The 15,125-nt window shown below is 44.0% G+C and overlaps 1 protein-coding gene across 4 annotated transcripts in view; it reads left to right on the forward strand.

Moving 5' to 3' along the window:
* Positions 1-15,125, forward strand: part of zfhx4 (zinc finger homeobox 4) — a 76,657-nt gene that overhangs the window by 35,383 nt on the left and 26,149 nt on the right. For all 4 annotated transcript variants that reach the window (XM_034132371.1, XM_034132368.1, XM_034132369.1 and 1 more), the window contains one exon: positions 3,698-3,932. In XM_034132371.1, coding sequence (XP_033988262.1) covers positions 3,698-3,932 — 235 coding nt within the window. The remainder of the gene's footprint in view (positions 1-3,697; positions 3,933-15,125) is intronic.

Here is a 15,125-nt window from a genome sequence, read left to right on the forward strand (position 1 = left end):
GAGTGTTCATTAGCTGCCTGCTTCTACACTTAATGACAGGAAAGAGTCATGTTTGTACTGAATACCCTAATTTGTCATTTGTTTTATGGACGAAAACACAGCTTCACCGCTATGCACTGCTTTCCAAATATTTTTGTCGTATTACCGGTGCACACGCACAATCACAGGCAAAGACAAAGAGACGCACTTCAGAGGTAAAATAAAAAAAAAGTAGAGTTGAAATTATTGATGCATAAAAACCAGGCACACACACAGATACAGTAATAAGGAAATAAGCATTGAAATTGAACCAACCCCCGCAACCCACACACACACACACTTTCCCGTCCACGCACAGAGAGATAAAAGAAGTTGTGAGAAGATGTCGTTGCCTTGGCTTATTAAGGATTCAGTTAATGAGGCAGCTTTGTCACCACAGATAGAACAAATGAATATGAGACGGCAGTGCTGCTTTCCTCCCCCCAATCCCAGGGAGAGAGCGCAGGGGAGGTGTGTGTGTGTGTCTGTTTATGTGTGTGTGAGAAAGGTGTTTTGTAAACATCTCATTCTGCATAATGAATGTAGTCCTCTGTCATTCTCACCCTCACACACACACACACACACACACACACACCCTCACACACACACACACACACACACTGCAGCAGAAAACCACTGCACAAGGGAGCTTCCTTTACCTGTCAAATTGACTCTCCTCCCCTCTCCTCATACAAGTCCCAGTGTGTGTGTGAGTGTCATATACACGGCTCACAATGTTGTGTTTTTGACAGGTAAACAGGAAGTCCCGAGTGTCATAATTTGCATTCTGTGTGTATGGGGGTGTGTACGCCCACCTCCTCTACCATCGGGAGGTGTCTGTGCCTGTTTAGGTTCACCCAGGGAATGCTGTTTAGCTGATTTTGATTGGCCCACAGGGAGTGTTAGCTTATTTGGTTGTTTGCCAAACACTAATTCCCAACAATTAACCACCATGCACTCTGGAGAGGTGCCATATTGACAGGGATGGGCCTTTTTGCTGTTCCGTACACACAACACACATACACGGACAATTATATGACACAAAATGCATGTACAGCACACACAAATCAGCCGCGGCATAAATTACATACACATTTCAAGCAGACACACACGGGCGCAAACCCAGGAGCAGGAACAGTGTGTTTGTGTGTTTGAATATGCATTACACAGCCCACGCCTGGCAGGAGTCAAAGTGCTCCTTTAAAAGTTCATAAATCATGGATGTTCTGGCCTGTGATCACCAGACCGCCTGCATTACAGGCCTGCAGAGTGCCAGAGAGCGACAGACAGCCCTCTAGTTTAGGTCTTAAACAAACCCTCTGGAATGTGCTGATGGGGAGAGAATTAATATTAGGCCTAAACCTATCTGGCAGCCCGGTTCAACCCCAAGTATATCATCCAGCTACTCTCCGCCGACGCAGCCTCAAAACAAATAGTATATAGGTTTGGACATGGAAGGCATTTCAATCCACTTCTGTTTTACTTTTAATCTGGATCCAGTGTGACTACCTTAATGACCATGCCCTTATGAATCTGTCTATGTCCTGAAAAGACTCAACACCGTCCCTTTCTCCTCTGCTAACAACATGAGCATGTCTCATCGCATATTTCCAATGAACTTTCCTCCTGAGGCAGTCGTTAATATAAGGCTGAAGGTTGTCACTGGAGGAAAGAAAAGCCTTGTTTGATTACTAGCTTTTTCATTCGATTCTAAGTAGCCCCCCCCCCCATTTCGAGCCAAGTGCTCATGTAATAAAAGTATATTACAGTGAAGTCCAGACACGATTGAATCGAGAAAGAACAAATATCACGCAGCAGTGAAGCGTCCCTGTTTTTTTAGAAGTAATGATTGATGACATGGGGGATGTACGCAAGTATAGGGGTGGTGAGTGGGGTCTAGCATATGGCCATTATGAAGGGTCAGAATAAGATGATTGGTCATATCCATTTTGACCAGGGGCAGCAACTTTTAGGGAGAAATTCACAGTTTTGTAGCACAGAACCATGATTGGCAACATTTTCTAAAGTGTATATATATCCTTGTTGTGCATGCATGTTTAATATATATATATATATACATGTGTGTGGTTTCCACAGAAAAGGCTCAGTAAGCCCAGTTCTCCTGGAGGGAGGGTAAAAAAAGGAAAAGAGGTAAAGAGAGAAGGAGCAAGGGAGGCCTCCTTTCACAGAGAAACAAAGATAGCTGTAATTAATGGCCCTGAGCTCTGGACTAGGGGAGCTTTCTTCTGACAACTCCGACTTAATTAAAACTTAAGACTTCTGAAAGGGCCTCTGACTGCGAGGGGACGTCCCACCGTCTCGTGAGAAAAACCTCGTAAGATTTCCTACAAAAGAAAGAAAGAGGGAGAGACAGAGAGAAAAGATGTGTTAGCGGCTGTAGCTATGTTGCTAATCCCTGTTTGTCAAAGGAGGAAGGGGGGTGGGGGGGTTAAAACTCACACACCTGCAGCTAACTGTGCCCCCCCTCCTCCCACAACACACACCTCCCACACACACATTTTTGAGTCTCTTTTCCTGCTCCATATTAAATGAGGCAACATGACAAAGTATCAACTTTTTACATGGTTCAAAAATGAAACATCTTCCTGCTAGAGAGACATAGTTAGCACACACACACACACACACACACACACACACACACACACACACACACACACACACACACACACGCACACACTCCATTATGTGTATTAATTCATGCATAGAAGCCTGCACCTGTTTCTCACATGGCTGTATGAATAAATCTTAACAAAGCAGAAACTAACCATCATGTGCCACCTCTGTGTCTCTTTGCCTTGCTCTCTCCCCCCCCCCCCCCTCCCTCCACAGAGGATCAGATAATAAAAGCTTGGCCTGGTCTTTTGTTTTTGTGCATTGTTCATTAGCCCGGCAGCAACAACAGAGGCACACTTGATATGCTTGGCTTGACTGGGTGTATGGGAGTAGGGCAAGGTGGGATGGGGGCTGTGTGTGCGTGCATGAGTGTGTGTGCGCGTGTGTGTGTTTGTGCGCATGCACACATCGAGGTAGGGGGTAGCTTTGCATGGCTGCAATGCCATTAAGGAGGCAACTGGAAATTAAGGGCTTGCAACTGACAGCACACGTTGAATGAGAAACCCCTGCAGCTGCCCACAATGAGCAGAGCCGGACAATGTGCATGTTAAAGACAAAAACACTGCTCTGAACTCAACCCTTATCTGACTTCCTGTGTGTTGGTAATCTTTATGTCACCTAAAACATGTCCAGTTCATTTAGACGGTATAGTGTGTGAACATAAACTCCAAACTCCTTTTGTTACTGTGATAATAATAAGGATTTCCAGAGGATTTATTGCTCTAGATGGTAGCTTATTTTAAGCACTGCCCACTAAATTGTTTAAATAAACTGCAGAACATTATATACGACCAAAGATTTATATCCTAAACTTAAAAAAATATTCAATTATTGTCCAATAACCGTCAATCTACCCATTGACTATGTTCTTGTTTTGAAAACAGGTATTTCTGGGTTTTTTTTGCTTTGGAATTTTGCAACCAAACTTTTAAAAGAGGAAACAAATGCAGCTGCGAGAACAATAACTCCCTTGAATTTTACCACAGGACGCCGTAAAACATGAACTCCATCTCACATCTGCACCCTCCTCTCTTGTGTTCCACAGCACTTGCAGAAGCAGGACAGCGCGTACAGCCTGGAGTCGTGTGTCTACTACTGCACGCTGTGCGACTACTCCACCAAGGCCCGCCTCAACCTGGTGCAGCACGCCCGCTCCGCTCGCCACCAGCAGAACGAGGGGCTGAGGAAGCTGCAGCTGCACCAGCAGGGCCTGGGAGGGGACGAGGAGGGACTGAGCTTCCACGAGCTGTTCCACGTCAAGGAGAGCCCCTCCAGCCAAGGTCAGTGCTTCTTAACCTGCTCTGTCTGTCAGCTTAGGATGTCGATTGTTCTGATTTCTGAGGCTATTTTCTGATAGTTTTCTCATTTGATCAACTTCCTTCTTTCTGACACACACCATGCCATTTTCCCTGTGTTTTAAAGTCTTTTTGATTCAAGTTAAATGCTGATTCCAGTTGTCGCGGTCCGTTTTCTTGGTTTGAAGTCAGATCAATCTTTCTTTACTCTTTTTTCTCTTTTTTTTCTGCACCACTCCCTCTTTATTCTGTCAAACCTCCCTCCCTTGCTGCCTCCCTCCTTTGGCCTTCATATCCAGATCACGTCTCTCGATACAGACCCGTCCATTCCTCCTAATCTCTCCAAAATGAGCATACTGTTCCTATTAGGCTGCCGTGCTTATATGTGCAACACACACACACACACACACACACACACACACACACACACACACACACACACACACACACACACTGTCCCGTGCACAGGGACATCCCAGGCAGGCAAGCAGTCAGCTTATGACATTTCACCTTGGGAGTATCTCATAGTGAAAAGGCCTGTACACACATACGTTACTCACACACACATACGTTAGTCACACTCACACACACACATGCACACACACGTATGCTACAGCTACACAGTCTCTCCCTGGAGTGAGCTTTCATTTCCTTTCTCATGACCAAAGCAATTTGGCTTTCATTTAAGACTCTCCGTCCTGCCAGCAGCTAATAAGTGTAACAGAACTGTAAAACATTCAGAGAGACAAAAAAAAAAAAAGATTAATCGTTTTTCTTTGAGTGGGGGTTGGATGGTTGGTGAGGGGTTGCAGGGTGTAAGGGGAGGGGGCTGCGCTGTAATTTAAACCAGAAGACCAAGAGTCAGGGTCCATTATTTAGTCATCCCTATGTTAATGCTGCCGGGAGAAAATGAGCGCTTAACTTGTTTTTGCTTTGCTTGACCTGAAGGAGCGGGTGGGATGGGGTTTTAAGGGGGGGGCTAACACGTTTTGAATAGCATTCCAGAATAGCATTAGTCCATACATCCATCTGTGTGTGTGTGTGTGCTCCCCAAAGTGTCCTGTTTATACTGTACATGTACTCCCAAAACAGATGGGGGCCCAGCGCTTAGAAACATATGTGAATCCCAACACACACACACACACACACACACACACACACACACGCACACGCACACGCACACGCACACGCACACACACGAACAGAAGAAGAGCTCCCAATCCTGAAATGGAGACTGTAGCCGGCGTACGTTTGGTTTTAATTACACATGGATCAAAGTTTCGGTGAGACTTTGGGGTGCAGCAGAAAAGCATGCTTAGATAAATCATTACCGTGCATTTTACATACCCCCCCCCTCCACCTCTCTCGTTCTCCTGCTCTCCTTTCGCATCCCCCTTTCTCTCCTTCTTTGTCCTGGTTATTCCATCTCTCTCTCTGTCCGGGTTTTATTTAAATAAAGAACACAAGCCCAGCTTCAAGCCTTTTTTTCTTTTTACCTCTCAAACCCGTGAGCACAACCAGGTTTTAAACCTGTCATAAGCAATATTCGCCTGCTTCACCTATTTCAAATGTTCCACTCTTAAAACACATCATATTTGTTGCTCGGGCCCCCTGTTTTATACCTTGGCTTTGATGCCACATGGTGAATTTCCATGAGGAAGCTAGTGCAAAGCTTAAGCGGACGCTGACGGGGTCCAAAATGCTAAGCCCCTTTTTTTGGATGCCCTCCTTTTGCCCACTCTATATAATTTTTAGAACAACTGTATTCTTTCACAGGGTACGTGGTAAATGTTTCAAAAGTATTTCCTTGTAGACCGTACACATTTGGCAGGTGTAGGCAAAGGGAGGGGTAAGAGTGTTTCAGCCAGAGATCAAACACTGAGAGTTAATGTAATAAATCGGGCTCACATTCATGTTCTAAAGTTCTGTCAGATTTAGTATATTTTTAGCTTTTTTCTTTTTTAGTAGATGAACCCTTTGAGCTTTTGCAAACACTACATGCTACAGTAGGATATGTTCTATGGAAGAAAGGGTATGCTATAGCAGCGTTGGGCTCCTAAAGTGATAGATGATGTGAATATTCTCACAGATGGAAAAGGCTCTATAGTAGGCAACATTTCGAGCCAGTGTTTGGTTTAAGGACCATCAATTTGTGTGTACGTGCATGTGTATGCGTGCTGTTAGTTTTCTGGGGCTGCAACTCCTGACTCGAGCACTTTCTGTTCATTAGAGACTGGTATGAAAAAGATTAATTTAAGTGCTGACCGGTATCTTTCTCTTAAAGCCTGGGACCTGGCACTGAGCCAGATAATTATAGGCCCATTTGGGAATAAGAGTTCTAATGCTCTGGACTTTATGTACATGTGAATGGCTTTCATTAAACAATTTTGATGCTGATTTTATGGCCTAATTAAGGATACAGGACTGCAGAGGCGCAGCATAAGGGTATAGGTGTTTTGAACAAAGACAGGAGTGTACAGTGAACATTTCTGCTGGACTGCATTGTGTGCGTGTCAATACATGTGTTTGCTGGCGCATGTTTATTTGTGAACCTTTCACTCTTTGTTATCCTTTTGAGTCTGTAATTCCCCAAACCTGGGCCCAGACATCTCATCCTTTACACTAGGTAAACAGCATTGTGAAAGCTCGGTGTGTGTGTGTGTGTGTGTGTGTGTGTGTGTCTTTATCTACTGTTACATGTGCAAACAGTAACTCACTGACTGTACAGCAAAAACTTTTTACCATGGTCTTTTAGCGGTGTCCTTCGGGGACAATAAACCCACTGTGCCTTGTGCATTGCTGAGATAAATCGTTTGTCAGTGTGTACAATTAGAAGTGTTAAACAAAATTGAGTTTATAAAAAATGCCAGTTTGCATCAGATGCATAAATGAATTGCCTCTCAACATGGAGGACTTGGAAGCCATTTTGCTTTGAGGGTTGTCCAAAAGTTGTTAGAGAAATTAGATTTGTGTGTGCCCTTCTCTGTAATGAAGTTATGCCCTGAATAGATCTCTTTAGTGAAGAAAAATATGACAGATCGCGAGTCATGGGTATTCCATCATCGATTTTATAATTTGAACAATTTGTTTAGCTGTATTTTTGGAGACATTAACAGTCTCTGAAGTTAAGTTGTTTTCTCCCTTTGACTGCTGCCGCCTAAGTCTCAATCATCTGACCATTTGTTTAGCCATAACGAACACTGGGAGGAGGTGTGTGTGTGTGTGTGTGTGTGTGCGCATTAGTGTGTTTTTTCTGTGTATCCTTGCCCATTAGCCTTGTGTTCCATCATGTGTAACGCTCCTCATAAGCCAGACCAAGCAGAAACACCCAGGCCTCTCTGCATACTGTACTTTCTGTCATTTCCCCATTTAGTTCCCTCTGTCCTTTACAAAAAGGAAAAGGGAGATGGGATCTTATGGAGGTAATTATTTCTGAGAGCCCAGTTTGTCAACCATCCCTCCCTCCACCCCTCCATCCCTCCACCACCACCCACAAGTCTCCATCCCTCTAACCCTAACCCCCCAACCAGCGCCACCACCCAACATGCATTAAAGAGGGAGGGAGAGGACCCTCTTTGTCTAAGTCCCCCTTTTAAACAAAAGACCTCTTCTGACTTAAAGAGACCGACAACACTTTTATCATGTGTGTATATGCGAGTGTGTGCATGTGTGTGTGTGTATCCAGAGCCTTTTGTTTTCTCTGAGTGATAAGGCTCTGGGTCATTTTGGTCCTAGTTAAATTAGTGTAGCTGTGGTAACCATTTAGAAAGCAGCTGTAGGCTAAAAACGAAGCTAATGGACACTTATTATCCTTATATGTGCCTGTGCTTCCAGCAGGAAGTGATGGAGCATGGGCAGAGAGAAAAAGTGCCATCTTGTCTGTGTCTAAGTGCGCTGACAATCCTTGTTCCCGAAATGTAACCCACCCAAAACTGAGCAAAAGCACCGAAAACAATCATTCAATTTCCAATGTGGGAAAGGGCTGTTTCCCAAAGAACATTATGATGTGATGACACCGAGGCATATTTTGAGGTATTAAGTTTTCCCTCCTCCCTCACTTTCAATCCTTCATCTTATACTTTTTTCCTCTGGGTAGTGGGGGTGGTTTCGCCATTCCAGCGGTTGTCTTCCTTTTTTTTTAAAAGAAGGTCTCTCCTCAGACAGAAGTCTATTTCCAGGGTTTGTCTCAGTAATTTGTGGCCATTACATAAACATTCACGGATGGCCGGAGGAGTGAGAGAAAGGATGCAACACACACACCCAGATCTAGCTAACCGCTGGGAGTTAGCGCAGCGGTGGCCATTTTCTTTTTTAAGTCAGATAGAGTAGGTAAGAGCCTCTGTCTGACTCATTAAAGGACATTTTGTCAATTTGTAGTTACTGTTTGTTCTTGCTTTGCAAATGCCATCTTTTAATACCTTTAATCCTTTAGATATCTGTGTTTAGATTAGAAGTTTAATAGGTTAGGACAGCCAATTATATCGCATATTGATTTGCTTACAAAAAGCTGATTGCCTACAGTTAATAAATTATTCGTGACCTTTTCTCTCTCATTTAATGCGAATCAGAAAGTTACTTACATAAATGGTGAAGTCCACAGATCCCAGTCAGGCGGGATCCATTCCTCGCGTAATAAAACCTTGGAATGTTATTTTATGTGCCCAAAATGAATAAAATGCACTTTCTGGGGAGATCTATTCTGATGAGTGATGTGATGTTACCCAGGAGGATTTCTGTGAACTATGCCGTTTTTTTATTGCTGTACAATTAGCTGGAGACAATACACAGCATTTTAAATCATTTGTCAAATCAAAATAAGACACATTCATATATGTATATTATTATATTTTCGACAAGTAGCAATTTACCCCAAATTTCCCAAAACCATATTCTCTATGGCTGAGGGAGTAAAAGATGTGGTCATTTTTTGAATAATTCCATCCAAGCAAATTATAATTACTCTGCGGTCTGTGTGTGCACATAGGGAAAAAAGGGCAGCAAGCTGACTTGTGCTTCAGAAAAATGAGCTTCGTTCACCATAAACTATTTTTGAAATGGTGTGTCGGGGCGGTATGGGCTCAGGCCGATTGTTTTTCTTTGAGTTGAGCAGCTCTTTGGTGGAGGGGTATTACCCAGGCTAAATTGTTCCCTCATGTTTTCCGCCAAGGTTCTGTGCCCACCACACTGACAGTTATAATTTGCAGAAATTGCGCTGATTATCTGAATTAGCATACCTGACCAATGCCACATTAGTCTTATTTACAATACAAAGCCATGGGGCTATGAGGACGCATACTAAATATGACTTAACCCTTTGAAGAGGGGACTGGCGTCACAGGGCCAGGAGTCGTTCACGTCAGTGATATCACAAAGAGCTTAGGGCCGCGCTCCATATGGAGCTGGAAGGTCCTGGAAAGGAAGTGGTGAATGTAAAGTCCAAGGACCATATTGGAGGGTTATTGCATGTTTTCCCTTACTCTCATTCTCTTTCTGACCTTTCTATTTCAATATTTTTTTCACCTCTCAGCTCTTGTTCCCATCTTTCCTTTTTTGTCTTGCCTTCATCTTTCCTCCCCCTCCCTTTTCACCCCTGCTCTTCTTTATTTTCGTCTCCCTCACCTCCATTCTTTTCACTCCCCGATCCCCTCATACACCCTCTGTCCATTGACTCTTAACCACAGATGGACAAAACAATGGGCCATGTCACACAGCATTAAGACAAACAATCTGCTGATGGGAGGAGGGTTGTGTGGAGCCGGAGCCGCGGTAACCAGGCAATGCACTCGCTCGGTCCAAGCAGCCACTAATCTCATCTCACGCGATGATACAATTCACAGATGGACATTTAAAGCAGACTTTACACACACACAAAGAGCAGAGCAGGAACTTTACTTCAGCAGCTAGTATTATCAGGTAGAATTTCTACCATTCCTTGTAGCAGCTACAATGTATTTCCTTCTATTGCTCCCTTATCCTCACTCTCCTCTCTGTTTTCTTTACCTCATCCATCAGTGGGAGGTATGGAATTGATAGCAGCTATTGATTACCTATAGCAAAGGCTAATCGTCGCTAACCGGAGGAAGCTTTGCAGCTATAGCAGCTGTCAGTGGCTTGTCGTATGTGTGTGCGTGTCTATATGACCCTCCAGCGGTTCTGTAGCAATAGCTTTCCCTCTCCCATGTTTACTTACAGAGCACTAATGGCCTTAAAGCAAGACAGCAAAAGAAAGATGCTGGACTTTGATTCTCCTTTTCATAATAAGGGAAATAATATGTAATGCGTGTCGTCCTCAGAAACACTAAGAGGCATGGCAAGTCTCACCTCCCCACCTTTGTGAATAAGACCCATCTCCCTGCCTTTCTTTATCTCCCTAATAGGAAATTTGAGCACACTGTGTGAGATTAAAGCAGAGAATCAATGCCTTGTGAGCAATAATTTCCAGACAAATCTCTTTCATCTTCTGCTCTCCCTTTTCTTCTCCCCTCGTTCCCGCACTTCCACCTCCTAATGCTAACAGGGGGTCTCATGTCATGACATCCCTTTCGCTTTTATCAAGTCCTAATAACACTCTGAGAATGTAGAGAGAAAGAGGAATGTGACAGAAAGAGGAAAAAAGGGTGCAGAGGGAAAAAAGAACAAGAAATGGATGGACTGATCAAAATCCATTGAATGAGCCTTGCTGCTGATTTGTGCTTTGATGTGGATGTCTTTGTGCAAATTAGACAAATATGCCCGCTGCTAGTCATCTCCTTTAGTCATTTCACTTTTTCCAAGATGCCGTCTTCCTTTGCTATTTTAAGGATGGTAGAAAAGATGGAAAACAATGACTGGAAAGTACATTTATGGGCATAAAACATACATTTTACACATTTCTTGTGACTCAATAGAGCAATATGGTTGCATAAAGTAGCCTTTACAATACTATCGAATACAATAAAAAACAGGAGATGAAAGCTATATGCAGAAAAGACTCTTGGGTTTCTGCTTGGTTGGGCCCTCAAGGTGCTTTACTTATGATGGCACACAGGGCTAATGGGCAAGGATGCACACACGCACACACACACACATACACACATACACACACACACACACACCTTGGTCAGGCCTTTGTTTCAAAAGCAGGTTAATGGGGAGTGAGGAAGAGGAGCGTTGCAATTTTCTGCTCTTTAGGCGCCGGAGAATTCTCTCCAGTGTAAGAGAGACCAGACTCTCAGCGTAATAGGCATTTTACACCCTCATCACCTCTCTCACACACACACTCACACACACACACACACACACACACACACACACACACACACACACACACACACACACACACACACACACACACACACACCAGAAACGTGTGGGAGTGTAATAGGCATTCTATGGTGTGTATTGCCGGTCCCCAGAGTGCCAGTAAGTGTTAGACATGCATAGAGTCGGCAATGAGACAATCAGCATGCTGAAATTGAAACCTTGTCTGGAGTCACACAGGAGGGGAGGAAGAGGAGGAGAGGGGGGGAGAAAAGAGGAGCAAGGAGTAGATTAAATATAAAAAAAAAGAGCAGAGGAGAGGCGATGGGTGCACAGATGGCAGGAGAAAAGAAGATGGAGTAAGAGGAGAGGAGAGGAAATAGGAACTGATGTTTGTTTAATTGCCTCATAAGTGATGACACAGATAATTACGTCGAAAAAGGAGATGCTCCTCTAAGGCAGCGCCGATGAGCAGCTGGATCTGTTTGTGTGCGTGTGCCGCCCTGTCTCTCCCTATAACCCCATCAACTGTTGTCCCCTCCAGCCACATCAAGTATAGGACACCATTAAAGCAGTACGGTTTGTGTCATATCAAATCCTTCAGTTTAATTAACAGAAACGCACACACAAACACACACTCGTCATTTGGAATCATTTTAATTACTCTCTATCTCCCTGATTATTAATATCTCCGCTTCATATACCTGGGGATATGAAGATGAGTTCACCTATATTTCCTGCGCTGTGTGTTTGCAGGCGTGTGTGTCCATGTGTGTGTAAGTGATGCTCCCTTGACTTCATATCTAATTGTCTTTTTTAATGACAATATTCCACTCTGTGCCGGCTGTATGTAATGAGTCAGGGTGTGTCAAAGTGCAGGCCGGAGCTGTCTGCTTGAGTTAAGCTCTTCCCGTCTACTGTAGAAGCCTCCAGCGTACACACACACACACACACACATGTGGAGCACACACTCAAAGAGACAGTATCAATGTGGGAGTTCCTGTATCTGACACGAGATTAAGAGGGCCAAGTGGAGGAACGTCGAAGAACTGCCCTGTTGCATTTGCAAGAAGGAAAAACGGACCATCCTGTCACACACACACACACACACACACGCGCGCGCAAGCATCCTGTGCTGTAAGTGAGCAGTAGCCTCCCTTGCATTATTCACAGTGGCCGAGTGATCGAAGCTTGGTTCAATAGCACTAAAGCGGCGCACGCTGGAGAGATTTGTCTTACAAAACCTTGACACACACACTGGCGCACATATGCTCTCACACACATTGATTTTTGGTGGTGGGAATCTCCCAGGCTTTGGACGAAAGGCACGGACGTGAAAGGGGCTTCCCCTGTCAGAGTAACCCCCTGACAAACACACACACACACTCACACACACAATGCGCACAGGCAAATACCGTATGCATTTCTTAATTATCTCAAAATGATAGATGTTGATGATCAGATCCAGCGATAGCATGAATAAGATAACAAAAAGAGATCGGGGATGGATGTGCCTCTTAGATCTGATGGGGTTTCATTTACAGTAAGATGAGCGGATGGTAAAATAAAAAGAAGCATGAAAAAAAGTCTGATCATATTTCTTTTTGCTGACTCTCCTGTTTTACATTTTACCATCACGGGGCTTTTTGCAAGCAAGGCAAAAAAAAAATCACGCATTGCCTGATATGTCATATCTTTCCACTGCAGTGTGTGTGTTTTTTTTTACACAGGCGTGTTCAATTTGAAGCCTTCACTTGATTTGAATGGCAATTTCTTTTTTTCCAGCACATCAGTCTTCAGTTTTCCTATTTTCTATAGCGGGGCCTGGGCAGCGCACACCACCCCCTCCGGCGTTTTTGACGTATTAACATGTATCGACAAGCCCACATTCGCATGCCTGTAAACACTGACGCACACACACTCACACCTCTGTCCCCTGAAGACATGTGATCAACCAGACCCAATCCCTTGTAATCATCTGGAACCCCTCGCATACACACACACACACACACACACACATAAAGTTCCCATTCAATCCTGGGAAATGGTTTGGGGCAGGGGGCTGAAGCGGTGGGCTTCTTTCCCTTAGCCCCAGTGTCTTAAGCTGCCATTGATTAAATGTTAACTGATATACTCGGCCCTGGCAATCTTGTTAGAGCCGGAGCAGGCAGGCAGCTAGACAGACAGTTTAGGACCTGCGCCCTCCTGATCAATAGCACAGATAAAGATTTCATCCATCAATGAGCTCCCAAAACAAAAGGTATCTGATACCTGATTAGGCCCGTGGGGAAAAATACACACACAGATTTGAGCATGAAAACACACACATTGCCACATGGGTTGAAACACATGAAGAGACAAACATAAACACTTGGATCTCAAATAAATGCAGCGGGATAAAAAAAATCTGCACGTAAGCTTAAACAAGCATACATTTCACACACACACACACATTCCTTTCACTCACTTATTTTGTCCAGAATAATACCTCCACCAACCCCATCTGAAGACAATCAGTTCCACACCTAATGGTGTAATTACAACACGTACACACAAGCGCACACACACATATGCGCAGTCAAGTTTGCAGATAAGGCAGCCCTGACTTTTCCCGGATGAAGGTTAATTATGCTGTGTTAGTTCAGTTAGGATGTGTGTGCATTTGTTTGTGCATGCAGGTGTAAGTGCATCTTTTGTGTGTGTGTGCTTCCTAGAATGCATGTGCATTTAGATCGTCAGAGCATGCCAAAGGCACCGCAAAACGGCTGAATCAATGTCTGGGCGACCACCACTGTTAAACTGTATCAATAACGTTCCCCTATCTTTTCCCCGACTAACGTCACACGGCAGTTTGAACGTCCAAGCCTAGCCGCAATTAAGACTTAATTATAAATCAATAAAAGGAGTCATTTGAATATTGATTTTCCTTTTTTCTTCAAATTGTTAACATATTCAGCACCCTGTCTTTTTTGTTACAACTTTAAGGAGAATCAATACTTCCTTTTACAGTCATCGGAGAAGTGCTTTGACATAATTGGAGCAAAAACACAACGGGATATCTTCGTGGGGTTCGATACCCAGAGACGGTCAGGCGGTAGAAAATGTCACAGCCCCTCAAATCTGATGGCTATTCAAATACAGTTAATGACGCTTTGTGCTTGTCAAACAGTCATCTCATTTTGGGGGATATTGGTTGACATTTGTTGTCACAATGCCAAAATGCATTTCCATAATTTTCACGGCTGACATTTTCTTTGATATGACACAGTATCTGAACGCACTTCAAAAAGTGATATCAATGCAACCCGGTAACCTGCGTTTCATTTGATTAAATGATATCTTTGCTGTTTTATTTTCCCGCTCAACCATTTTGAGGGGCTGTGAGATGTTCAAGTGGCGTGTCAGGGGCCGGGAGTCTAATGCATGGAAACATGGTGCTTTCTGTTTTCTGACGGCTAGCAGAGATAAGGTAGAGATATGGCTCTAGCACTGGCTCAAATCTAAAACAGATCCCGCTTGGGGGGTTGGGGGAGTTAAGAAAGTGAAGGAAAAGGAGAAAGGGAGGGGTGGAGGTAGCAAGAAAAGGGAATATTGTCAATCCTCTAAGTGTCTGGCGGTGTCTCTCTTTCTTTCCCTCTTTCTCTCACTCTTTCTCTCCCCCCTCTCCCTCGGTAATCTGATTTATTCGAAGCATATGTGTGCTGCTCTGTCTTTGTCTGCTTCTATTAGGGCCAGTGGGGGCCCATATGACATTGTTTAGCCAGTAATGAAATGGACATTTTTTGCATGTTTTTGAGAAAGTCAGAGGAAAGCCAACACTCCTTATTTGTAAGCGTCTGGAATACCATCTCTCGGGCAGTTGCCCCAGGTCTGTGTGTGTGTGTGTTGCATGTGGACATATGTGCCCGTGTATTACAGCTTCCATGTGCTCCTTTTGGA

The sequence above is a fragment of the Trematomus bernacchii genome, unplaced genomic scaffold (assembly GCF_902827165.1).
Source record: "Trematomus bernacchii unplaced genomic scaffold, fTreBer1.1, whole genome shotgun sequence".
In the NCBI taxonomy this organism is placed as follows: Eukaryota; Metazoa; Chordata; class Actinopteri; order Perciformes; family Nototheniidae; genus Trematomus; species Trematomus bernacchii.